This window comes from Oncorhynchus gorbuscha, linkage group LG05, assembly GCF_021184085.1.
Source record: "Oncorhynchus gorbuscha isolate QuinsamMale2020 ecotype Even-year linkage group LG05, OgorEven_v1.0, whole genome shotgun sequence".
NCBI classification, from domain to species: Eukaryota; Metazoa; Chordata; class Actinopteri; order Salmoniformes; family Salmonidae; genus Oncorhynchus; species Oncorhynchus gorbuscha.
The window spans coordinates 28,853,972-28,879,310 of NC_060177.1; the positions used below are offsets into that span (position 1 = coordinate 28,853,972).

Below are 25,339 nucleotides of genomic sequence, written 5' to 3' on the forward strand. Positions count from 1 at the left end.
CTCTCCTCCTCCTTCCCTCCACCGCCCTCTCCCCATCTCCCCCGTCCTTCCTCCTTCCTATATGACCCTCTCTCTATACTCCATGAATATTCACCAACGGCAGGCCCAGTCTCAACAGTGCTTATTAAAACCATTTCTAATCACATGCACCTTCAATAGAAAGGCAAAAACACAGATAAGAGTTGGCTGGTGGTGGGGGTTCTCTCTCCCACAGCTAACAAGGCCCCCATTGATGGGGCACTTGAGATGACGACATGTTAGTAGAGCAGGACTGAGCTTTCCTTCCCAGAGCAGGACCGAGCCACACAGCCTTTTACTGAGATTTAACATCTACTTTTAAGCTAATTACGTTTTTTTTTAACTGTATGTTCAAGGCCCAGAAAAGAAGATAGAGGACAGAGTTCATGTTTTCTCTCCTCCCTTCTCTGCTCCCTCCCTCTCTTCACCCCTCACCTCTCCCTCTGTAGGCAGATTGGTAGGAGTGGGCAGAAGGCTGGGCTTTTGTGCCTTTGCCCATGAGATCATAACCCAGGATGTGCTCAGAATAATGAAAAGAGGGAGGCATTACATCAGGAACACACACACACACTGGTCCCTCATTGAATAGTAGTGTGTGTGTGTGTGTGTGTGTGTGTGTGTGTGTGTGTGTGTGTGTGTGTGTGTGTGTGTGTGTGTGTGTGTGTGTGTGTGTGTGTGTGTGTGTGTGTGTGTGTGTGTGTGTGTGTGTGTGTGTGTGTGTGTGTGTGTGTGTGTGTGTGTGTGTGTGTGCGCGCATGTGCGTGTGTGAGGTAAGTACATGTTTGCCTTGTTAAACTCTGAATATGAATGTCCTCCTCCCACCCTGTTCCCCCCTCAGTGCTCCAGGGTTGGGCATGCTGCCAGTGCACCCTGGTGGTATTGTACTACTAAAGTAAACCATTTGCCCAGTCACCCTAAGTCTTGGTTTCTATGGAGACCCCTTACCTCTCGCCAAGCATGCACTCGGCACCCCTGCAGCGGAAGGGGGTGGGATAACACCAAGCCGGCCAATCACACACACTCACCTAATTTACATATGCAAACATGGACCATGAACTTCACCATAGTGCACAGTTTGCTCCCCAAATGATTCTACTAGTGTTAGTTGAATGGCTGTTCTGAGAAGGAAAAGACATAGTAAAAAGCTATTCATTTCACCCAAACCACTTTTGTTGTTTAAATTGGGCACAAATTGCATCATCTGACATGTAAATGAAAAAAAGAAGTACATAAGATACTTATTTTGGTCTTTTGTCTTTTCTCGTCCCCTGTCCGCATGTTCTTTGTTGACATAACTCATGGTATGTTTGTCTGATGTAACATCCCCTCATCTTTTCCACCAGGGGGCAGTGTTCTGTCTGTGTCCTCTTCTCTCCTTGCTGTAGAGCAGCCCTGCTGCTGCCTATCAGACAGATAGACCTGGCCTTGGGGGATGAAACTCAGCCACTGTGGAGGCTACTGCAGTCAGCACGACCAAAATGCAAACACCTCGGCACTTCAAGGACACTGTGACCTCTACAGAGCACAAAAGGCCAGGGCAGGAACCACAGTCAGAGACAGAGGCCAGGAGAGATATGGGACCGTACAGGTGGCTGGGAGGGGAGGCAAGAGAAGAAAACGGATGCTTATCTCAACTACTTTGCGAGGCCTTTTTGACAACCATTAAAAGTGTACAGCGAGACAAGACAGGGTTTGGGTCTATTTGGTTTTACAATCGCTCTGCCTCAGCCTCTCCTCTGAGCATAGTAATCCTGTCTACTACTGCCATCCATTGTCCAAGATGTAAAGTCCCACACACAACCACTCATTTTAAAAGGCCCTAGGAGAAGAAGGAAAAATCTGATTTGTTCACACACAGGAAAAACACAACCGTTGGGTTCATTGCCTAAAGAAAAACTACTTTCCCTGTTCACTGAAGCCTGACAACTTTACTATCCTAATTGGCCTCATTAAGTGGAACCTCAACGTGTGTAAATAATTTGTCTGCAATAAGCTTGCCCTATCTTCATCTCTCTTGGCTCGCTCTCTCTGACTTGTTTTCATTGTGAAGAGAAAGGAGCTAAAATAGCAACCCATAGTTCCTGGGGCAGATGTAGAATCTTAATTTGATCACCCTGTTGAAAGAGGACAGCAATTTAAAACAGGTTGTGTATTTTAGTTTTAAAAAGGCGTCTGAAGTTTGTATTTTCCACTTTGAAATTTCAGACTGGATTTTCCCTGATACAAAAAAATGTATCAACTCCTACAAAATGTCCATTGGTTATAATCTACATAATAATTCACATATCCTGTTGTTGCAGGATTATTTTCTTGCTGTAGCAACCTGGCTCAAATGAAGATCCTATATCTGTATTGTGTTGTCCTGTGACAAAAATAACCTTCAATGTGGTAATGAGAGAGACCAGTGTAGAATCACAGCACCACAGATCTCAAAATGTGTTCCATCTGAACACGGCCTATTGCAAGGCTTGTTTCTGTAGTGTTAACAAATCACAGATGGGGTACACTTGTTGTTGTTCTGGCAGGTTCTGTCCGTTTGTGGTTTGGGGGGAATAGAGTGAATTAAGATCAGAGTAGAGTTGCTCAGGACCACGTCTCTTCTGTTGTTAACTAGCTCTGTGGCACTAGTAGGACAAATCACGTCTCTTCTGTTGTTAACTAGCTCTGTGGCACTAGTAGGACAAATCACGTCTCTTCTGTTGTTAACTAGCTCTGTGGCACTAGTAGGACAAATCACGTCTCTTCTGTTGTTAACTAGCTCTGTGGCACTAGTAGGACAAATCACGTCTCTTCTGTTGTTAACTAGCTCTGTGGCACTAGTAGGACAAATCACGTCTCTTCTGTTGTTAACTAGCTCTGTGGAACTAGTAGGACAAATCACATCTCTTCTGTTGTTAACTAGCTCTGTGGCACTAGTAGGACAAATCACGTCTCTTCTGTTGTTAACTAGCTCTGTGGCACTAGCAGGACAAATCACGTCTCTTCTGTTGTTAACTAGCTCTGTGGCACTAGCAGGACAAATCACATCTCTTCTGTTGTTAACTAGCTCTGTGGCACTAGCAGGACAAATCACGTCTCTTCTGTTGTTAACTAGCTCTGTGGCACTAGTAGGACAAATCACATCTCTTCTGTTGTTAACTAGCTCTGTGGCACTAGTAGGACAAATCACGTCTCTTCTGTTGTTAACTAGCTCTGTGGCACTAGTAGGACAAATCACGTCTCTTCTGTTGTTAACTAGCTCTGTGGCACTAGTAGGACAAATCACGTCTCTTCTGTTGTTAACTAGCTCTGTGGCACTAGTAGGACGTCTCTTCAAATGGCACTAGTAGGTCTCTTCTGTTGTTAACTAGCTCTGTGGCACTAGTAGGACAAATCACATCTCTTCTGTTGTTAACTAGCTCTGTGGCACTAGTAGGACAAATCACATCTCTTCTGTTGTTAACTAGCTCTGTGGCACTAGTAGGACAAATCACATCTCATCACTTTGTAAACATGCATGTCTGGAGCACTGCGACATTGTTTCTTCCATGGGCAAGCTAACATTCATGTAGTGTAGGGATGGGCAACTGGCGGCCTGCGCCCCCGCCCCCCTTTGTAGGCCCTGGGGATCAACAATAATTTACAAATAATCATTTTGATCATTTTGATAAATAATCATTTTGAAAAATAATGTATGAACTTGCTCGTGGTCTTAACTTACTGGAATAGTCAAATGCACAAGCAGCAATTTCCACAAAGAAATTGTGCATCAGCAGTTTGTCACTTTTTATGTCCGTCACTGACAGTCATCCATGTCAGCTAACATTTTCTAGATTGTTGAATTAGTCTAACCAGCTATCTAAACTTGTAGTAATCGTGTTCGATTTACCGACCTGGGGGCCCCCATTGATCCTGTTAGTCACTCTCACTCAAATATCATATTAAAAACTGCAAACATTTCTCTTCACCATATGGCAAACTGTGTAGAATGGCAGGGAATTAGCTGTAAAACGGCGAATAGAATTGCATGAACCATGTTATAAAAAATTATCTCTCCGCCACATGGCAGACTGTGTAGAATTGCAGCAAATTTTGCTTTAAAACTGCAACATTGCAGCCTCTGCTCCTGTCATGTTGCATGTCACATGTCACACACATAGAAGTGGTCCTCTCTTCCTCCTTTTCTTTCTCAGTACCGTTTGAGATCACACCTTTAACAAGCAACTTTAAAAGCATTTCTAAAGTTTTCATAAGCATCACATAGCTTATAAAGGGTTTATAAAGGCTTCATTCATTTAGGTTTTAGTTAAAGTAGGAACATATTACTCTTGGGTAAGTAATCACTTTCAGAATGCAACCTACTAAACTTTGCATGTTGGTGGAGAGTTTTAATTGCAGGGGTCATACTATATACTGTACTACCTCTTACGGACAGCTGTTCCTGTATTGAAGTAACCAATGCACTCAGTATTTTATGACGGATGGTGAAAGGAGAGAAAGCGTTGTCAGACCACAAACACTCAAGTCCCAACCACATCTGGTACTACACTCAAAAGGAACTTTTCTAATCCAAGAGAAAATTATCCAAATGACAACACAATCACAGGATCTGTGTCCGCACATGGTATTGAAATTCATCCCACCTGGCCCAAAACACCAATCTCTCTGAATGTGGCCATAATCCAATCACACGGGACGCATTTCAACACCAGGCATAGACAGAGTGCATTGTACATTGGCGAGCCATTGAACAGGAGATGGGAGTTCTTCTTACCTATTCACCACAATAACAGGATGGACTCAGATTGACCCGTCAGATCCCTGGAAACGAGGGGCTGCAATGCAAAGTGTCTGTGCAGGCACTAATCCCTCAGCCACATTTCTCCAACCCATCTCCTCCTGTAGGCATACTATTCCCCTGGCTGCAGAGCGGAAACGGCACATGGGGCTGCTGGGTATGCCACAGCATGTTATTGTCTCCTCTCTCTCTCAGAGGGCTGGGGTCCAGCTGGCTCCTGCTGTGTGTTTGCATGTGAAAACCAACGGTGGGTCCCTTAACACATGGTGCAGGGCAGGGCAGGGCAGGGCAGGGCAGGGCAGGGCAGGGCAGGGCAGGGCAGGGCAGGGCAGGGCAGGGCAGGGCAGGGCAGGGCAGGGCAGGGCAGGGCAGGGCAGGGCAGGCGGCGACTAGATGTGTGATTGGGATGCAGTCAGAGCCCTTCACTAGTGAGCACATGTTCAATCCCTGGTCCTCATCTTTACCCTTTCTCTACCTCCCTCTCTCTTCTCTCCCTATCTCTCTCTCAGCCCTCTAGATAGGGGAGAGGGTGAGGCTGCCTGCTCTGAGAGTTGAGATAGAAATGACCTGCCAATTCAACTGATTTAAGGGTACTGGTTAAACCATATAGCAACTAGGGAGCATGTATTATGTTGGCTATCGTAATGATGTGTGATATGAATAGTTATCTGGGAGAAAGCTTTCTGTAGGCTGTATGAGTGCCACATGTGCATCTTGAACAGATGGCAGGTGCACCCAACCTTGGAAACCACAAGTGGCGACCCGTCATTCAGGGCAGGTGGGGCAGCCTAGCTCAGTGCTTTCTGTGGTGGTGGGGCAGCCAGTGGAAAATACGGAGCGTAGTGCTTGGTAATGTTCTCTAGTTGTGCCGTGATTGGCTCAGTGTTCTGTCACTCATAGGGACACTACGTCACTGCCAAATCTAAGGGTAGAGCTTGAAAATTCAAGCTCCTTGGGTGCTGCCATAGAGTTACATTAGAAGTGTCCATCCAAGAAGGCTCAAGGTCATTGGCCACAGATAAATATCATGTCAAATCACGTTACATCTACAGTAGCTTTGATAGGACTGATCATGTCAGCATCATACTTTTAAAATCTTAGCTAGCAGTCATCATCATGAATCAAGTTGACAATCTACTGGCAAACCCTTGTAATCTTTGTCAAATGAATATACATTATAGATAAAACGTATAAGTGCTCATCGGCCATTGGACATAAATATTACACAACAAGTTGGCTATTGCAAATTCAACAATGAGTGGTTTGGAAGGAATCATTGGCTAACTGCAAGCATTGCAAAGCAATCATTAGCCTGCTATTCAGTGGAGTGGGTGTGTGGTCCCAATTCTGGGTTTAAGGGTCTCTTTTCACGTTAAAATGATAAACATTCAACATTGGCCATGCTGTCAATCCAGCATGATTTCTGGAGCGCTCAAAACAACTGTTAACTCAGAACTGGGAGATCTGACTTCAGTGAGGTCAATCAACTGGGAACTCAGAAACAAGCGAGCTCCGACTGGGAAAATAAGTTTTGAACCTTGTTTTTTTTCACTGCCCAGTTGTCTTGAAAGCACAATAAATCCAGAGAGTGTCAGACAAAATTTTCCGACAAGGCCCGCAGCGCCACCTTTCTGTTCAAGTGAGCACAGCACAACACAGTGAGTCCAAAAATGTATTGTATGCTACTGCATAAGTGATGTAATATGCCAGGGAGATATGTATCCCTTAGCTAAGTAAGTATGTATCCCTTAGCTAGGTAATACTAAGTGAATGTTGTGTAGTAAGCTGTTACTAGCCCATGTGCCTCATCCTAATAATTTGGTCTATTTTCCCCTCTTAATTTCGCCTACTGTTCTGACTTGGTGGTGCACATGTGTAACTGTATAACTTTCATCCATCCCTCGCCCCGACCCGGGCTCGAACCATGGACCCTCTGCACACATCAACTACAGTCACCCACGAAGCATCGTTACCCATCGCTCCACAAAAGCTGCGGCCCTTGCATTGCAAGGGGAACAACTACTTCAGGTCTCAGAGTGAGTGACGTCACCGATTGAAACGCTATTAGCACGCACCACCGCTAACTAGCTAGCCATTTCACATTGGTTACACATGTAGCCTATAACCAGTTTTAGAGAAATTGAATATTGAATATTGTAAGAGCTTTCATTGTCTGCTTATATGCAGCCTTTATTTATCCTACTGTTCTGACTTGGTGTACTGGGAGAACACTGTAAGAACGGCCCATGTTCTGAATTCTTTCGGTGTACATTTCAAAAGTTCTGAACAAATAGATATATTATATATATATTGACTATGTCAATCCCATTAATGTCTTAACCGATTACGGATCGCTTCTTATCCCCTTGTCGTCCCCTTATGCCATAGTTTGTACATCTCAATTGTCAGTGGAAACCACATTTGTTTAAGCAAGTCAGCCAAATCAGCTATGTTTTTTAAAGTCAGTAAATGAGGCTGAATGAACTGTTTCACTGCCAGACAAGACTCAGCTGATATCCAGGTGTAGCAGTGGTAAAGGTTTTGGCTCTGCTGTTGGGACAGCTTTATGTAGGACCCTAACAGTTTGTGGGCACCGTTTGTCACTGTTATAGTGCAATTAATGTATTGTTTAGTGCTGTGTTGTGTAGTGGCTTTGCTAGCATGCATTCTCAATTATACATGTTTTGTTTCCCCCACCAAGATGTACATGCTAAAATCGCCACTGGACAGCACTTCTGTTTTAAACGTCAGTTGACCAAGCTGTGTCTCCTTATGAAACTGCAGAATTGTATTTTTTTTAATCCTTTATTTAACTAGGAGAGACAGTGAAGAATGATTTATTATTTACAGTGAAGTCCTACCCTGACCAAACGTGATTTACGCTGGGCCAATTGTGCTCCGCCCTATAGGACTCCCAATCACGAGCGGATGTGATACAGCCTTGATTCGAACCAGGGACTGTAGTGACGCCTCTTGCACTGAGATGCAGTGCATTCGACCGCTGCGCCACTCGGAAGCCCAATACAGCGAGTTTGATTCTAGGTCTTTTCTGGCTATATTGGCACGGCTACGGCGCACAGAAGTCTATTCACGAGCGTAAAACTCAAAAACGACGAAAGGGGGTGTGTGGAATTATTGGCAGGGTTTCAGGTGGCTCCAATAGACACCCAAAGCGTGACTTGCCCGTGTGTTTGAGGGAGAGTGTGTGTGTATGCGCATACGTCCGTGCGTGCGCGCGTGTGTGCCACACACACTTGCATTCGCTCACAACATGGCGATGAAGCGCGGAGAGACACGACGGCTCTCTCCCAACTAAATGCGACCCTGTTCTGAGTGAAAGCAGGGGAGTATGTCAAAGGGATATACTTGAACTAGTAGCCAACTAATAGCCTACTTCAGAGAGGGGATTATTGCGGATTGTATTATATATATACATTGCTAGCGGTATAGCTGGCTGTAGAGACCCACGCACTGCTTCACCCCTCTGCTGGAAATCAATGCTTTACATGGCGGTGGAGACTATCTGGGTTTTCTATTTACTTTCGTTGGGCTTCTGTGGACCATCCGTTCAAGGTAAGTCGCTTAGCTTAATAGAAATGTTATTGACTTGCGCACGCCTTTCAAGTTAGTAATGTATTCAATTCAGAACATATGCAGGTGCGATAAGAAGAGATTGGTTAGTGAACACATTTTGCACCTTGCTCGTTGCAGTGTTTGTATCTAACTGTTGAGTCTAGGTATCAGGACTATGGTAGGTCTATCTATCAAATGCTGCAACGTGCTTATTTTTGTTCAATAGCCTATTCGTCTTCCAGCACACGCTGTCTGTCGGGTTTCTCTTTATACCCAATGCTGGACTGCCGGTTGCAAAGTTAGTTGCAAATCTGCAACTATGTAACCATTATCTGTCCATAACGTATTTAATGTTACAGCGGAGTCATGCGTTCTTTGAAGACATATGCTGTGGAGTTGAGTTTGAGGAATGTGAGTTGCGTTTCAAGAGGTTTAAATAATGAGCGTTAAACATGTGGCCGGTGGGTTTTCTGCACAAATATCATTTTTCACAATTAAAATAGCGTTGCCGGTGGGACAAAATCGTTTTTCAGATGTCACTATTTTATAAATCGAACGCAATACCCCATATTACGACAGTGGCTTGCCTCTAGTAAGGTGTATGCCAAAATAACACTGTTATTACAATTGTTTATGAACTACTCATATCTGACACACGATCTGGATTTTTAAAAATGCCTAAAACAATAACGTTTTTGATCTATTGTCACATAATTGTATTTATGTTGTGCTCTTGCCTCGAAACAAATGGAGGCTTATTATGTTTTGATGGTGTTTGAATCGTCATATCGGACATGTGCTTTGTGTTTTTGGGGGCTTGGGAGAGGATGCACTTGGTCGCTGCCTTTCAGGCATTGCGGTGGCCTTCAGATAGAGAAGGGAAGCTGTGATTTGAGAGCCAGGGAGCCACCGATAGGCGGCGAGGGAGCGAGGCAGGCAGGCGCTGAGCGAGAGATAACAGACACAGCATTTACATGACAAAGAAAAGTGCAGGAGCACGGGAGGAGAAACATGAAATGGGCCGATGGGATTTTGTTCTGCTTTAGCCTATTTGACGTAGCTCACTTAAGAGGAAAGGCAAACGCATTGGATCATTGCTTTGAAAAACGTGGAGGAATAGTGGTATCGGGGCTGACAATGCTTTCCTGTTAATCAAGATGCATGGAGGAGCACCCCTGTTCTACCTGAATATGTACAAGTGAGACTTCAAGTATGTCTTGCAAACCTATAGGATCGGAAAATAAGTTGTTGATAATGTCATTTGGACTAATGCATTTTCAATGCTTGAGAGCACAAACCGTGTTCCTTGATAATGCATTTTCTACCCATTCTATCCATCATGTTGTCTCAATGTGGTTTAAGATGGAGATACAAACTACAGTACATTATCTTGAGAGGTTGCTTGTGTGTGTGTTTGGAGCAGGAAACAGTGGCATGTGCTCATCACAAGGCCCACAGTAGTGTGTTTGAGCATCTCCCTCAGCCCTCATACACCCCGGGGTGTGTTCCCACAGTGGAGCACTGTAGAGCCTTCGCTGGACTGGTGGGAGCTTTCGTGTGAGTGTGGCATGTTTGGAGAGAGAAAGAGGAATGTTATGGGTGGTGGGTTGGTTGGGAGGGTATGGTGGGAACTGGAGCTGGCGAATGGAGGTTGCTGGGTGGGAGTAGGGGGTGATAGTGGGGCAGGGATGAATGGACGGGTGCTGGGTGGGAGTAGGGGGTGATAGTGGGGCAGGGATGAATGGACGGGTGCTGGGTGGGAGTAGGGGGTGATAGTGGGGCAGGGATGAATGGACGGGTGCTGGGTGGGAGTAGGGGGTGATAGTGGGGCAGGGATGAATGGACGGGTGCTGGGTGGGAGTAGGGGGTGATAGTGGGGCAGGGATGAATGGACGGGTGCTGGGTGGGAGTAGGGGGTGATAGTGGGGCAGGGATGAATGGACGGGTGCTGGGTGGGAGTAGGGGGTGATAGTGGGGCAGGGATGAATGGACGGGTGCTGGGTGGGAGTAGGGGGTGATAGTGGGGCAGGGATGAATGGACGGGTGCTGGGTGGGAGTAGGGGGTGATAGTGGGGCAGGGATGAATGGACGGGTGCTGGGTGGGAGTAGGGGGTGATAGTGGGGCAGGGATGAATGGTGCTGGGTGGGAGTAGGGGGTGATAGTGGGGGGTGCTGGGTGGGAGTAGGGGGTGATAGTGGGGCAGGGATGAATGGACGGGTGCTGGGTGGGAGTAGGGGGTGATAGTGGGGCAGGGATGAATGGACGGGTGCATGGGACTCCGCTACATCAGATCCACAAACAAAGAGCTTGTTTTTTTCCATTCGAAAGATCAAATGAAAATATGTCAACTCTGCTGAACTCATCAGGAACAAATGAATGCTGTGGGGGTGTGTGTAGACAAGCTCTCTCTCTCTCTCTCTCTCGCTCTCTCTCGCTCTCTCTCGCTCTCTCTCGCTCTCTCTCTCTCTCTCGGGTGCTGGGGCAGGGATGAATCGGGTGCTGGGTGGGAGTAGGGGGTGATAGTGGGGCAGGGATGAATCTCAGGGATGAATCTGCTGGGTGGGAGTAGGGGGTGATAGTGGGGCTCGGGTGCTAGTGGGGCAGGGATGAATCGGGTGCTGGGGCAGGGATGAATGGACGGGTGCTGGGTGGGAGTAGGGGGTGATAGTGGGGCAGGGATGAATCTGCTGGGGCAGGGATGAATGGACGGGTGCTGGGTCTAGGGGGTGATCTGGGGCAGGGATGAATGGACGGGTCTGGGACTCCTCTCATCAGATCCACAAACAAAGAGCTTGTTTTTTTCCATTCGAAAGATCAAATGAAAATATGTCAACTCTGCTGAACTCATCAGGAACAAATGAATGCTGTGGGGGTGTGTGTAGACAAGCTCTCTCTCTCTCGCTCTCTCTCTCTCTCTCTCTCTCTCTCTCTCTCTCTCTCTCTCTCTCTCTCTCTCTCTCTCTCTCTCTCTCTCTCTCTCTCTCTCTCTCTCTCTCGCTCTCTCTCTCTCTCTAAACCAGTACTCCTGCTAGGAGTGTCACATGCACACCGACCAAATTATTGGGGTTTCACTGAACCCTCATCACTGCTTCACTCAAGAGGCCTCCTCTCTATGGTTCCCAGCGTTGTCTCCCATTCTCCTTTTACTCTCTAATCCTGACTCGCTCTAGTCATCCTATCTCATCCATGGTCAATGATTTAATGCTCAGTGTTAATCAGCCCACTGACCCCTGCTTCAATTTGACTCCTCCTCACTCTTCCTGCCTCTGTCTGAAACTCGACTGACCTCTGCCCCTCCTAGTCCTTCGTCATTGACCCTGTTCAATACCTCCCTCCCCTTCATTCCCCCCTTCTTTATGTAATCACATATATTAACTGGTTGTGATTGGTGAAAGAAGTAGGTTGGTAGGTAACCTTAGTTACCCATCCAATCATAGTTCTGTTTTTTCCCAGGAGTTGAGAAAGAAAGGATATCTAAATTGGAACAGGGCCTATATACACCTAATCTATCCCTATTACATGCCACTAGTCTGCAGCCCCCCACCTCAGCCCATGTCTGCAGCTACCTCAGCCCCCCACCGCAGTCTCTGTCTGCAGCTACCTCAGCCCATGTCTGCAGCTACCTCAGCCCCCCACCTCAGCCCATGTCTGCAGCTACCTCAGCCCCCCACCGCAGTCTCTGTCTGCAGCTACCTCAGCCCCCCACCGCAGTCTCTGTCTGCAGCTACCTCAGCCCCCACCGCAGTCTCTGTCTGCAGCTACCTCAGCCCCCCACCTCAGTCTCTGTCTGCAGCTACCTCAGCACCCTACCTCAGTCTCTGTCTGCAGCTACCTCAGCACCCTACCTCAGCCCCTGTCTGCAGCTACCTCAGCCCCTGTCTGCAGCTACCTCAGCACCTTACCTCAGACCCTGTCTGCAGCTACCTCAGCACCTTACCTCAGCCCTTGTCTACAGCACCCTACCTCAGCCCCTGTCTGCAGCTACCTCAGCACCCTACCTCAGCCCCTGTCTGCAGCTACCTCAGCACCCTACCTCAGCCCCTGTCTGCAGCCACCTCAGCGCCCTACCTCAGCCCCTGTCTGCAGCTACCTCAGTACCCTACCTCAGCCCCTGTCTGCAGCTACCTCAGCACCCTACCTCAACCCTTGTCTACAGCACCGTACCTCAGCCCCTGTCTGCAGCCTCCTCAGCACCCTACCTCAGCCCCTGTCTGCAGCCACCTCAGCACCCTACCCCAGTCTCTGTCTGCAGCTACCTCAGCACCCTACCTCAGTCTCTGTCTGCAGCAACCTCAGCACCCTACCTCAACCCTTGTCTACAGCACCCTACCTCAGTCTCTGTCTGCAGCAACCTCAGCACCCTACCTCAGCCCTTGTCTGCAGCTACCTCAGCCCCTGTCTGCAGCTACCTCAGCACCCTACCTCAGCCCTTGTCTACAGCACCGTACCTCAGCCCCTGTCTGCAGCTACCTCAGCACCCTACCTCAGCCCCTGTCTACAGCACCGTACCTCAGCTCCTGTCTGCAGCTTCCTCAGCACCCTACCTCAGCCCCTATCTGCAGCTACCTCAGCCCCTGTCTGCAGCTACCTCAGCACCCTACCTCAGCCCCTGTCTACAGCTACCTCAGCACGCTACCTCAACCCTTGTCTACAGCACCGTACCTCAGCCCCTGTCTACAGCTACCTCAGCACGCTACCTCAACCCTTGTCTACAGCACCGTACCTCAGCCCCTGTCTACAGCTACCTCAGCACGCTACCTCAATCCTTGTCTACAGCACCGTACCTCAGCCCCTGTCTACAGCTACCTCAGCACGCTACCTCAATCCTTGTCTACAGCACCGTACCTCAGCCCCTGTCTACAGATACCTCAGCCTCTGGAGGATGCTTGTGAACAAGTGCTGCTTAATAAAGATAATTGCATTTCTTTGTCCTTAATGAGCTGTTCTGTAAATGGAGTAATTATGTTAAGTTTGTTGCATCAATGACTATGCGCTTGGCTAAAGTTATTTGAACTTTGTCTGTCAAAAAATCCGCTTGTAATAAAAGCTGTCTTATTTTATTTATTGTGCCCATATCTCAATACCTTGGTCCTTGAGGTGTGATTGCTGTGTTTCTGACAGCCCCATGGGGTGGAAATGGCATGTTTATAAGCATGAGTGTAGTGTGTCTGACTGTGCCTACTAGGGCTGAGAGTTATCCAGAATTTCAGTCCCGTCAAACCGTACATTTTTCTTTACCGCACAAAACCATTTACGTAACAGCGATCTTGATCCAGAAGAGGATTGAATGTCTCTGCTGTAACCAATAAGTTTGATCTTGACATCTAGACACTTAGCTAGCAGGTCAGCAAGCCAAATGCACAGCTGGAGCCCTGAGGCAGATCTGATTTATTTGACATGTCTTAAGCAGGGGCATAGGACGCAACCCCTGCAAATGGCAGTGAAAATCATACCGTTGGTATTTTGAAATACCCCGGTATACCCCGGTATACGGTATAAACAGTATATTGCCCAAGCCTAGTGCCTACTCTATTTGTATGTGAGTGCATCTTGATCCCCCTGGAGATACACAGCTAAATTAGGATGCATATTATTTAAAGAGGCCCCAGGCTGAATTTGAGCTGCATATCTTTGTCCGGTGAAGATGTTGGTTTGCATGGCTGGCCGAGTGTGTCTGTTCATGTTTGGTAGTGTCAGAGGACCAATCCTAGTCTCAGAGGTGGTATAAACGACTGTTCAGAGGGAAGTAGCTTGAATGAGACAGGGAGACTTTCACTGTATGTCTGGCCTCTGGTGTCTACTGGGCTCTTTATTGTGGTGGCCTTGAGGTTGAGGGTTTTTGTGGTTTATGTGATTCAGACAGCTTCCCTTTTAACCAGAATACTGTCAAACCTCAGACGAGTAGTCAGGAAGCAGAGGTCGTCATGTTAGTAGAACCTGTCTTTGTTGTGGATTACAATGCCAGTCAAAATGTTATTCAACCAATTTTACGTTAAAGTTCAGTGATTTATTTCACTCAATACATTTCAGTATCTGGAAATATTTGACTGGTTACACTTCGTGTGTGTGTGTGTGTGTGTGTGTGTGTGTGTGTGTGTGTGTGTGTGTGTGTGTGTGTGTGTGTGTGTGTGTGTGTGTGTGTGTGTGTGTGTGTGTGTGTGTGTGTGTGTGTGTGTGTGTGTGTGTGTGTGTGTGTGTGTGTGTGTGGTAACACTGTAATTGCCCCCTAGTAACAATATTGTATGTAATGGAACGGAATGTTTTTGTTGTTGTTACCGGTGCACCAATTCAACTTTTCTGTGGTTGACTTTTGATCTGCACCGAAACGCTTTACCCGTTTGTGTAACGTACGTCATGATGTTGAGATCCGTCCACCTGTGAATGTAAGATGTCCATCCTCCTGCACTGTTGGAGATGTCTGGTCTCTAAAGCCTCCCTCCCTGCTCTGATGGCTGCCAGCTGGGATAAGAGCAGAGCTCATTCTGCTCAATTAGACTGCACCTAAATCTCTGTAGGCTGACGCCTAGGATTCCTCTAAGTTTCTCAAAACAACATTTACACTTCAGCCAATTCTGCACTAAAAAAAGGCTTATTGGTTTTTAAATGATGTATAGCTACTTATTTGCCTTATCTCTGCAATCGGTTTTGGGATGATTATTTAGTGACCACAATCATCCCAACTTTCACAACGCACAGGCCTACTCCTTTTACATGGTCACGGACGACTGCTACACTGCATGACCCTCAAGTCCATTTCCCAGTACTGGCTGTGGGGAGTTCCCACTGGCTGTGGGGAGTTTTGATGTTCTCTAGAAATACATATCAGTGCCAAAGGGACTTCAGAGAGAGCGTTGTGAGTATTGATTGCCCCCCCGGCTATAAACAGCCCAGGATCAATAGTGCTGGATCAATATGCTGTGTGATGTGTTTGTCACAGGCTCAGAGATGGGTCCAGTCAGGTGATCCCCCAGAGTATTCCACTACAGCCAGGGCTGAATGTTAAAACACTCAGGTGCTGCTGCTGTGTGGCCACCGCCTACTGTCGGCTAGTTTTAACAGGACGATACTGCTATCTTGAAGAAAAGTAGTTGATTTGATGGATTCATTTTTGTATTGTATAATGCCACGCGGTAGCTTCATCAATATATTTATTTTAGATTGTTCTTATTTATTATGTCTGGCTCATTATGGTTTGTGAGCTGTGAAATCTAAGGGATAATAATTTAGCCGTTAAAAGACGTGTCTGTGTGGTAAACGAGTCACAAGCTACAGGCTACATGTTTTTGTTCTGTTGTGTGTGTGTGCTTTAGGCAGTGATGGTGATTTGTGTGTGTGTGTGTGAGAGCAGGGTCTCTTCCTCACGGCGCTGGTTGGGTAAACAGTCATGCGATCACATTCCTTCCATTCCGCACTGCTGTCCACTCAGTCACATGACCAAGGAGGAGTAGCATGGGGCTTGTAGTGGGGAGGGGGACTGAGGAGGGGAGAGAACCCTGATTGAGTAGGCATGGTGCAGAGTAGGTCCCAGTCCCAAATAAATCCCTTGCCCCTACCTCTAAATACGTTTTGCATATCTGAAAAGATAAGAAGGGTATAAACAATATGTTATAGATCTACTTATAACTGCTCTAATTATGTTGGCGTCCAGTTTATAATAGCAATAATGCACCACTGGGGTTTGTGGAATATGGTCAGTATACCATGGCTACGGGCTGTATCCAGGCACGACGCAACACTCCGCGTTGCGTCGTGCTTAAGAACAGCCCTTAGCCGTGGCAAATTGTCCATATTCCACAAACCCCAGAGGTGCCTTATTGCTTAATTAACCCTCTTTTATGCTAGGTGGGGTTTTTCACATTGCTTAATCCAATCAATGACTGTATAAATGAATGGACAAAGCCATTGATCATGTGACACCATTCATATGTGAAGACTCAATAATAGCGCATTGAAGCCCAATGAAGTCGCTTAAGATGTGGTTTCATGGAGACATAACATGCACAGTTTTAGCTGCTCCAGGAAGAGTGGTTGCAGGCTAGCTCAGTGCTGCCCCTTCTTATTGAGTAACTCAAGTTGAAGGCCGACCGTGGTACGGTATGCTGCCGTTAGCAACTAAATTGTTCTTATAGCTTCTTTTGGGTGCGATTTGGTGTATTACAAGCAATTATTGGTAACATAATTGACGAGTGTTTTTATTTTATTTACATGAAGATAGCCATTTTTCCATTCACTGCAATGAGGGATCCTGTTTTCTGCTAACAATGCCTGCAGTACCGTGTTTGGCCTTGGACTTCCGTGGCTTCAATAAGAGGGGGCAGTCGTTCTATGCTGCATCCAATTTAAGAGACTGGAAGGGTTCAGTAGGAGCAGGAGCTAGGGGTTTATATTGGGCTCGGCGTAAGAGGTTGTACAGAGTACACACACACAACTCTGTAGCATGTGACACAAATCCAACCAGATGTCCTGGCCTCCACAATCACCCGACCTCAAACCAATTTGAGATGGTTTGGGTTGAGTTGGACCGCAGAGTGAAGGAAAAGCAGCCAACAAGTGCTCAGCATATGTGGGAGCTCCTTCAAGACGGTTGGAAAAGCATTCCAGGTGAAGCTGGTTGAGAGAATGCCACGAGTGTGCAAAGCTGTCATCAATGTAAAGGGAGGCTACTTTGAAGAATGTCAAATATAAAATATATTTTGATGTGTTTAACACTTTTTTTTCATAGTTTTGATGTCTTCACTATTATTCTACAATGTAGAAAATAGTATTTTAAAAAAAACACCCTTGAATGTGTAGGTGTGTCCAATATTTTGACTGGTACTATATGTCTATGTATAATTGTGGTCAAATATATTTTCCCCCTTGCACCATTCACTATTTATTCAAAAATTATTTGATATTGAGAACTTTTGGTGTTTACACGTATTTGTTTGATTTACAACTGCACAGAATCCCCCCCCAAATTATATATTTCACTTAAAAGTCCAAAAATGACCTGGACTAGGTTGTTCAAAAAATTCAAATTAATTTGGTTGGGGGCAAGTGAGTTGTTTGTGTAGTTTATCTCACCTGTGGTAAGTTGCAGGGTAGAAATAGCCATTTAACCCGTTTTGAAAAAAAGAGAACAGAATATTCTTACAAGTATATGACCAATGTATCATCTTAATTCCTATCACACCACCACTTGGTTTCTATCAGTGCTGTTGATCACTGCCTCGTGATACTATCAAGTGTCTACCTCCGAAACCACTTGGTTGAATTGATCAAATCAAATCTCAGACACAATAATAAAATATCAAAGGGGGAGTGTCTGGGTTTTTAATAGTCGGTGTCCCTCTCTCTCCAACCCTGCAGCTACAGTATATGACCTTGTGGTTGCCATGGAAGGGCTTTTCCCTCCAGCAGCCTCCCATCCGTCCCATGTTAGTTTTGTTGCTGACGTTGTTGACCCATTGATGTAGCCGTGGCCGCACCGAGGCCCCTAGCCCCATGCTGCTCTGAGGCCCTTTGTAAAGCCTATAGGAGCACAGGGCTGTGATTGAAGCAGCCCAGGATTTGCATGGATGAGTACTGTACATAGTGAGCACACCAGCAGTCCTGAGGCACTGGAGAGGAACAAATGCTAGCTCAGGCCATGTTTCTCTTCTCTGTTGTTTCTCTCTCTCTCTATGCATCTGTCTGCCTCCTATTGTTCATGTTGCAGACTGTCCTTTTGAGTATAAATGTAAACATGAGAGGGAAAGAGTCTAGCTCCCTGGGCCTCTGCTATCTCTCCGGGAACCACATTATAATTGGTCACTTTACTGTACGCCTGGCCTATATGATAAACAGTATAAATGTGATAAAGAGTATACATCCAGTTTGTGCCAACTTGAGAGCGGTGTGAAAACTCATGTGGGTGACTGTGAGAATCGTGCTGTAGCTGAACCGCTGGCGGGCGCAGCTGGAACGGCCAGCACCTGACACTGCAGCTGCTGCTGGGGTGGCGTGCCTTTCTCCACTCAGTGTGTGACTCAAACTCTACGCAGCCTGTCCTGGATGGAATTACAGCATGTGGATATTACTCTTGAGAATCAAACTGAAAATCACCACCAAGGCAACGTACTGTTTAGTGTTTCCCAACTTCTCCATTGTTGTCGTTTGGTCTAGACCAAGACAAGGTACATAGACGGAGCAGAACGAATATGACACCCACTGCGTGAAATTTAAGGCAATATGCAGTATATTCCATGTAGTATCCCAGAAATGGACTTGCCATAGGGCAGTTTTGGAAAATGCCAGACTGGCTGGTCCATCTTCAGTCCAGCGGGCCTCTAGAGAGTGGCGACAGTGATTCCGTTTTTCCCCGGGAAGGATCTGATAACATTATACCCCACTTCAGCAGGCCGTCGGTGTCGCAGATAATGCTATCAGGTTAAATGTGTAGACAATTGTGAAATATGTTTGGTTGTATAAAATTGTCGGCATGTCAATGTTATTGTACGTGGAGCTCCCTAGCGCGTGGTGAAACTGGAGAGTCCTTCCCTGTCCACCTTGGTTTATGGCTGCCTGGGACTTTCCTCCTCCTTGTTGCTGCAATGTTTGACAACTGATTTTAATGACCATTCATCCTATGCATACCTGTTATGATAAATGTCTTTATTGTACAGTTATTCATTTATATACAATATCGGGAATTTGTGTAATAATTATGAGATTTGGATATTAGCAGGTACCTTTTCCAAAGCCACACAGTTGATATAGATGTTTTCAACTACTGTAGATACGCAACTTGGACCACAAATTGTTTTTAAAAAACACACAAAAAACATGATTTGATATTCCTGTGGGTGGGTGGGTAGGCAGGCATAAGCCCTTTGTCTTCATGCACATAAAGTATTTTAATTTAAATTTTATTTTATGCTGACATACACACACACACACACAAACAGGGGCAAACGCATGTTCCAACGTCCTGCTGATCGTCAGACTATTTGCACAGTGCTATCAATCAGCCCATCTGTCTCTGTCCACCCATTCTGTGGGGCTGGCGCAGTGCACATAATGTTCCCTGCTCCTGTGGGTACGTACACATGTTCACACTAGAGGTCGACTGATTCATCGGAATGGCTGATTTTAATTAGATTGGAAATCGGTATTTTTGGACACTGACTTGGCCAATTTTAAAAAATTGTATTATTATTATTATTATTATTTAAAAAATGTACACCTTTTATTTAAAACTTCTAATGGCTGCAGGGACAGTATTGAGTAGCTTGGATGAAAGGTGCCCAGAATGAACGGCCTGCTCCTCAGTCCCAGTTGCTAATATATGCATATTATTATTAGTATTGGATAGAAAACACTCTGACGTTTCTAAAACTGTTTGAATGATGCCTGTGAGTATAACAGAACTCATATGACAGGCAAAAACCTGAGAAGAAATCCAAACAGGAAGTGGAAAATCTGATGTTGGTCGATTTTTCAACCCTGCCCCTATTGAATACACAGTAGAGCTTCCACTAGATGTGAACCGTCTTTAGAAACTTGAATGAGGCTTCTACTGTGTTTTGGAGCCGGGTGGGAGCTCTTTGAGTCAGTGGTCTGGAAGAGAGCCAGGTAATGGTCACCCGCATTTCTCATGATATAGCGACCTGCGTTCCATGGCTTCTCTACAGACATAGGAATTCTTCGGTTGGAACTTTATTGAAGATTTATGATAACAACATCCTAAAGATTGATTCTATACTTAGTTTGACAAGATTCTTCGACCTGTAATATAACTTTTTGAAGTTTTCATCCCAACTTTCGGCTGGACCTGCATGAGCGTTTGGATTTGTTAAACCGGGTGAAAAGCAGGGCCCACTTAGCTTGACTGGAATTGAGACACTTGGCAGTGTTGAGATATTCCAGGTTCTTGTGATCTGCCAATACAAGGAATGGATGTTCCTTTCCCTCCAACTCCTCCAAAGCCATCTTCACCGCGAGAATCTCATGATTTCCAACATCGGAATTCCTCTCCATGGCCTTGAGGTGATGGGAGAAGAGGGTGTACCTTAAGGTGTTGGGCAGAACGCTGGGACAGGACAACCCCAAATCCGACATCCGAAGCATCGGCCTCCACCATGAACTGACGGGACGTGTCAGGATGAACTAATATGGAAGCTGTGGTGAAGCGATGCATGAGGTCCCGGAACGCCCGGTCAGCAGCTGGGGGCTACGTGAACCTTGGGAGAGTTGAGTGCGGTCAAGGGGGATGCCAGGATGCTGTAGCACCAGATAAAGTCAACATACAAGTTGGCAAATCCCAGGAAACATTGCAGCTGCACTCATAGGCTGGGGCCAATCCACCATTGCTCTCACCAGGATCCATTTGTACATTCCCTGCAGCGATGATGTAACCAAAGAAGGGGATGAGGAGGCAGGGTAGCCTAGTGGTTAGAGTGTTGGACTAGTAAGCGGAAGGTTGGAAGTTCAAACTCCTGAACTGACAAGGTACAAATGTTGTTCTGCCCCTGAACAGGCAGTTAACCCACTGTTTTAGGCCATCATTGAAAATAAGAATTTGTTCTTAACTGACTTGCCTAGTTAAATAAAAGTTTTTAAAAATGGTGGAGCGATGGAATTCGCATTTCTCCGCTTTCACAAAAAGCTGGTTCTCCAGGAGGCGCTGGAGGACCTGTCAGACGTGGAATTTGTGTTCTTGTGCTTGTGTAGAAGAAAACAAGGATGTCGTCGAGGTAGACAAAGACGAACTGGTTCAACATGTTGTGAAGAATGTCATTGACCAGGGCCTGGAACACTGCTGGGGCATTGTTAAGGCCAAATGGCATGACCAGATAGTCATAGTTACTGCTGGCCGCGTGGAGGGGCAGTCTTCTAGTCGCGCACCCCCCCGTATCCTCACCAGGTGGTAGGAGTTCCACAGGTCCAACTTGGAGAAAACAGTGGCCCCTGGAGCTGCTTGGAGGTCAAGGTGATGAGTGGTAGCGGGTATCAGTGCTTCACCATGATGTCATTGAGGCCGCGGTAGTCTATGCAAGGCTGCAGGGTTTTGTCCGTCTTCTCCACAAAGATGAATCAAATCAAATCAAATTTATTTAAAGATGATATCTCAAATGAAACCCAGCCTAAAACCCCAAACAGCAAACAATGCAGGTGTAAAAGGGGAGGCAGAAGGACGGATACACCCTGCAGCTAGGGAGTCCTCAATGTAGGTCTCCATAGCCTTGGTCTCCGGACCCGACAGTCTTCCATGGGGCAATGTGGTACCTGAGGCGATGTGGTACCTGGGAGAGGGTCGATCCCGCAGTCATATGGTCAGTGCGGAGGAAGTGAAAACCTCCCGGAGAGAGGTGGCAGAGTTCCGGGGCAACTTCCGAGCCCACCAGAAGACGTCCCAGGGTAGGCTGCGCTGATTTCAGGCAATGGGTGTGGCAGAACAGGCTCCAGCGCATGATGGGACCATCAGTCCAGTCAATAAGGGGTTTGTGTTGCTGGAGCCACGAGAATACCAATACCACGGGGACCTGAGGAGACTTAATTATCATGAATCAGATAGCCTTGCTGAGGTTCCCTGACACTCGTAGGTTGATGGCAGTGGTATTGTGGGTGACCCGGCCTGTAGAGCGCCCATCCAGCACGCTAACGTCCATGGGAATGGAGAAGGGCTGAGTGGGGATACCCAACTCGGAAGTCAGGGTAGCGTCCATAAATCTCTCATTGGTCCCAGAGTCGATGAGTACCCAGAGAAATTTCGACTGCTTCCCCCACAGTAGGATGGCATGGAAAGTGGTGCGAGTAAGGGGAGAGGAAAAGTTCTCCATATTGCCCACCAGAGTACCCGCCCCTAATGGTGAGCCTGGTCTTTTAGTGGACAAGAGGACACAAAATGACCAGTATTCCATCAATACAGGCAGCTCTTCGTGTGAAGCCGGTGTAGACGTTCGGCTGGGGACAGCCTAGCTCTGCCTAGTTGCATCAGCTGTGGAAGACGTGATTCGGCAGACTTTGGAGACTCTGGAGGGCAACGGAGACTAGGTGGAATCCTTGATCCTCAAGATCCGTCGGTAGTTCCTGGGCTGCTAGTTAATCCTTAACCTCCTCCGATACCCCGTGCAGGAATGTGTCGAACAGCGAATCCGGGTTTCAGGCACTCTCAGCTGCCAACATGTGCAAATCCACTGCGTATTCTGCCACACTCGGGAGTCCAGCAGTAACTTCCGGGCAGTCTCTTTCCCGGACAATGGGGAATCAAAAACGGGCTCCTCCAGACTGAAGCATACAGCCGACTATTGTTCCAACACAGCCGTAATCCAGGCGAAAGCCCTCCCGGAAAACAGTGTGATGAGGTAGGCTATATCCAAGTGGTCCGGGGAGAAGGAGGTCTGCAGCTCGATGATGAGAAAACACTGCACAAGAAACGCCCGACAGGTTCCTGACTCTCCAGCGACGCATTCCCGGGGGAGGTAAGAGGGGCTCAATAAACTGGGGTGGCCGGAGAGGCCGCGCTGCTAACAGCCGGGTTACTGAGGGGCTGGGGGGTTACCGTCGTGGTAGGCTGCCTGACAGACAACCTGTGGAATTGCTCCAGCAAAGTGTTCAATGCACGGTCATGGCATTCGGCCACGGTATGGAATCCTTTCCATAAGACCACGAAGGAACTCCTTGTGCCTTCCAAGGGTGGCTCCTTGGGAGGAGACGGCGTTGCGGAACTGGTCCAGGTCTGCTTGGTCCGTCATGGCCAGTTCGTACAGTCAAGGCTCAGGAGAAGACCTAGATGCAGTCAGTTTCTGCTCGACCTGAGGGACCTTACAGTATGTGTGGGGTACAGAGATGCGGTAGTCATTAAAACAATTATGTAAAACACTATTACTGCACACAGTGACTCCATGCAACTTATTATGTGACTTATTAAGCATATTTTTAATTATGAACTTATTTAGGCTTGCCTTAACAAAGGAGTTTAATACTGATTGACTCGAGACATTTCAGCTTGTCATTTTTAATTCATTTGAAAAAGATTCTAAAAACATAATTTCCACTTTGACATTTTGGCGGATTGTGTAGTGTCATGACGTGTCCCTTTCTAGATGTAGATCGTGGCCCTCTCTCACTCTTTCTCCTAAACCAGGTTTAGTAGCTCAGGTCATAAATACTGGATAGAAACTACCATGCAGTATTCAGAGAGAGAACAAAGGACTTCACTTGGCCAAACTCCTAAATCCCCAAAATGGGAGAATTAAACATTCTTTATACTTTTGAGAATGTGGGAAGGGTCCGTGGACACTTAAGGGACAGTTATGACGAGTGTGTTTCATTCGGTGATCTCATGAAGGACAGGAAACACGCATAACTGTATCTCTTAAAGTGTTGGAAACCTGACAGCTGGGAAAACATCTAAATATTGTGAAACGTATGTCATTAAACATGTGATGTTTCACTTCTAAATGAGAGTATGGATTTTCATATAAATATTAACTAGTCAGTGGCCATGCCCATCTGAGAATAGACATTATGTCAGCATCATGGACTGCCCTTTTCTACTGAAACGCATAAAACCCACTCCTGATGAAATTCAAACCCTGGTGTAATCTAAGGTTGCAAACGGTTTAATTTCTAAGATCAAAACATGCCGGGTAATGCTGGTGTGTGAAGTGGTTTAAACTACAACTCTACCAAAGGACAAGACTATACCACGTGGATCATCGGTTACATGGCTGGAAGTGGTTCAACTCGGAGGCTATCGATTCCTACAGAATAAGAGCAAATCTTGAACACGAATTACTAGTCTGCAGCTAGAAATGACGTAAACCTAGGACGAGAATACAGACAACCGCAGACGCATCTGAAGTATCCATTCCAACTACATACAAACACGAAGACTTTATGACTTCAATGAAAGTTAACCAGAGACTCTGATGAACCCTACAGGATGATCAATGATTCCAAGAGAGAACACACGGGCGTAAATATACATTGCATATATTTTTGAATGAGCGGATGTTCATGTGCAGGGGATGAGCATTTCAATGAATAGAAATATAGACTGTCTAGTGAATCCATGTTGTATTTCCCACTCCTTCTACTTCCCGGTGTGAATACTGTCTGAAGGCACTGTATGTACATACAGGTTAGGGGTAAAGTGACTAGGCAACAGGATATTATAATAATATGCAGTAGCTGCAGCGTATGTGTTGAGTCAAAAGATTAGGTACGGGGGGGGGGGGTCAATGCAGATAGTCCAATGCAGATAGTCCAATGCAGATAGTCCAATGCAGATTGTCCAATGCAGATAGTCCAGGTAGCTGTAAATGCGTTTCCAGTGACATTCATATTCTTTGGGACACAAATATCCCACCATGTCTAGCATATTTGGTTTTGTCAACATTTGAAAGTTTACCAACAAATTAGCTGTTTCCATCAGGCCTGTCATTTTTTTTATCCGACATGTAGCAACTTTACTCGCGTAAAAAAGTTGATGGAAACCTGGTTAATGTCACGCGATTTTGAGGATGCTGGAATTATATTTTGGACGAACCTCCACATGCCTGCAGTAGACATTTGAAGTAGCCTAATCAGATTAATACATTGTGACTGTGTCACAATCGCCGTCGTCGTGGAAATGACCAGACCAAGGTGCAGCATGGTGAGCGTACATTTGTTTATTTGATAAATGTCGCCTACAAAAAAAGGACACGACCGTGAAGCTTACTTTGGCTATAATGCCACTAACAGACAACTACCCACAAATACCAAAGGAAAAAGGCTGCCTAAGTATGATTCCCAATCAGAGACAACGATAGACAGCTGTCCCTGATTGAGAACCATACCCGGCCAAAACATATAAATAAAGAACATAGAGTTTACCACCCGAGTTACACCCTGACCAACCAAACACAGAGAATAAAAAGATCTCTACGGTCAGGGCGTGACATACTGGTTGTGTTTATGACACATAAAAGGTTATACATTTTAAAAGTTAAATTACAAAT

At 46.2% G+C, this 25,339-nt stretch overlaps 1 protein-coding gene across 1 annotated transcript in view; it reads left to right on the forward strand.

The window, feature by feature from the left end:
* Window positions 1-7,815: 7,815 nt before the first annotated feature.
* The window catches only part of LOC124035791 (immunoglobulin superfamily DCC subclass member 4-like), a 70,325-nt gene continuing 52,801 nt past the window's right edge, over window positions 7,816-25,339 (forward strand). The window contains exon 1 of the mRNA XM_046349524.1: window positions 7,816-8,368. Coding sequence (XP_046205480.1) covers window positions 8,293-8,368 — 76 coding nt within the window. The 5' untranslated portion in view covers window positions 7,816-8,292. The remainder of the gene's footprint in view (window positions 8,369-25,339) is intronic.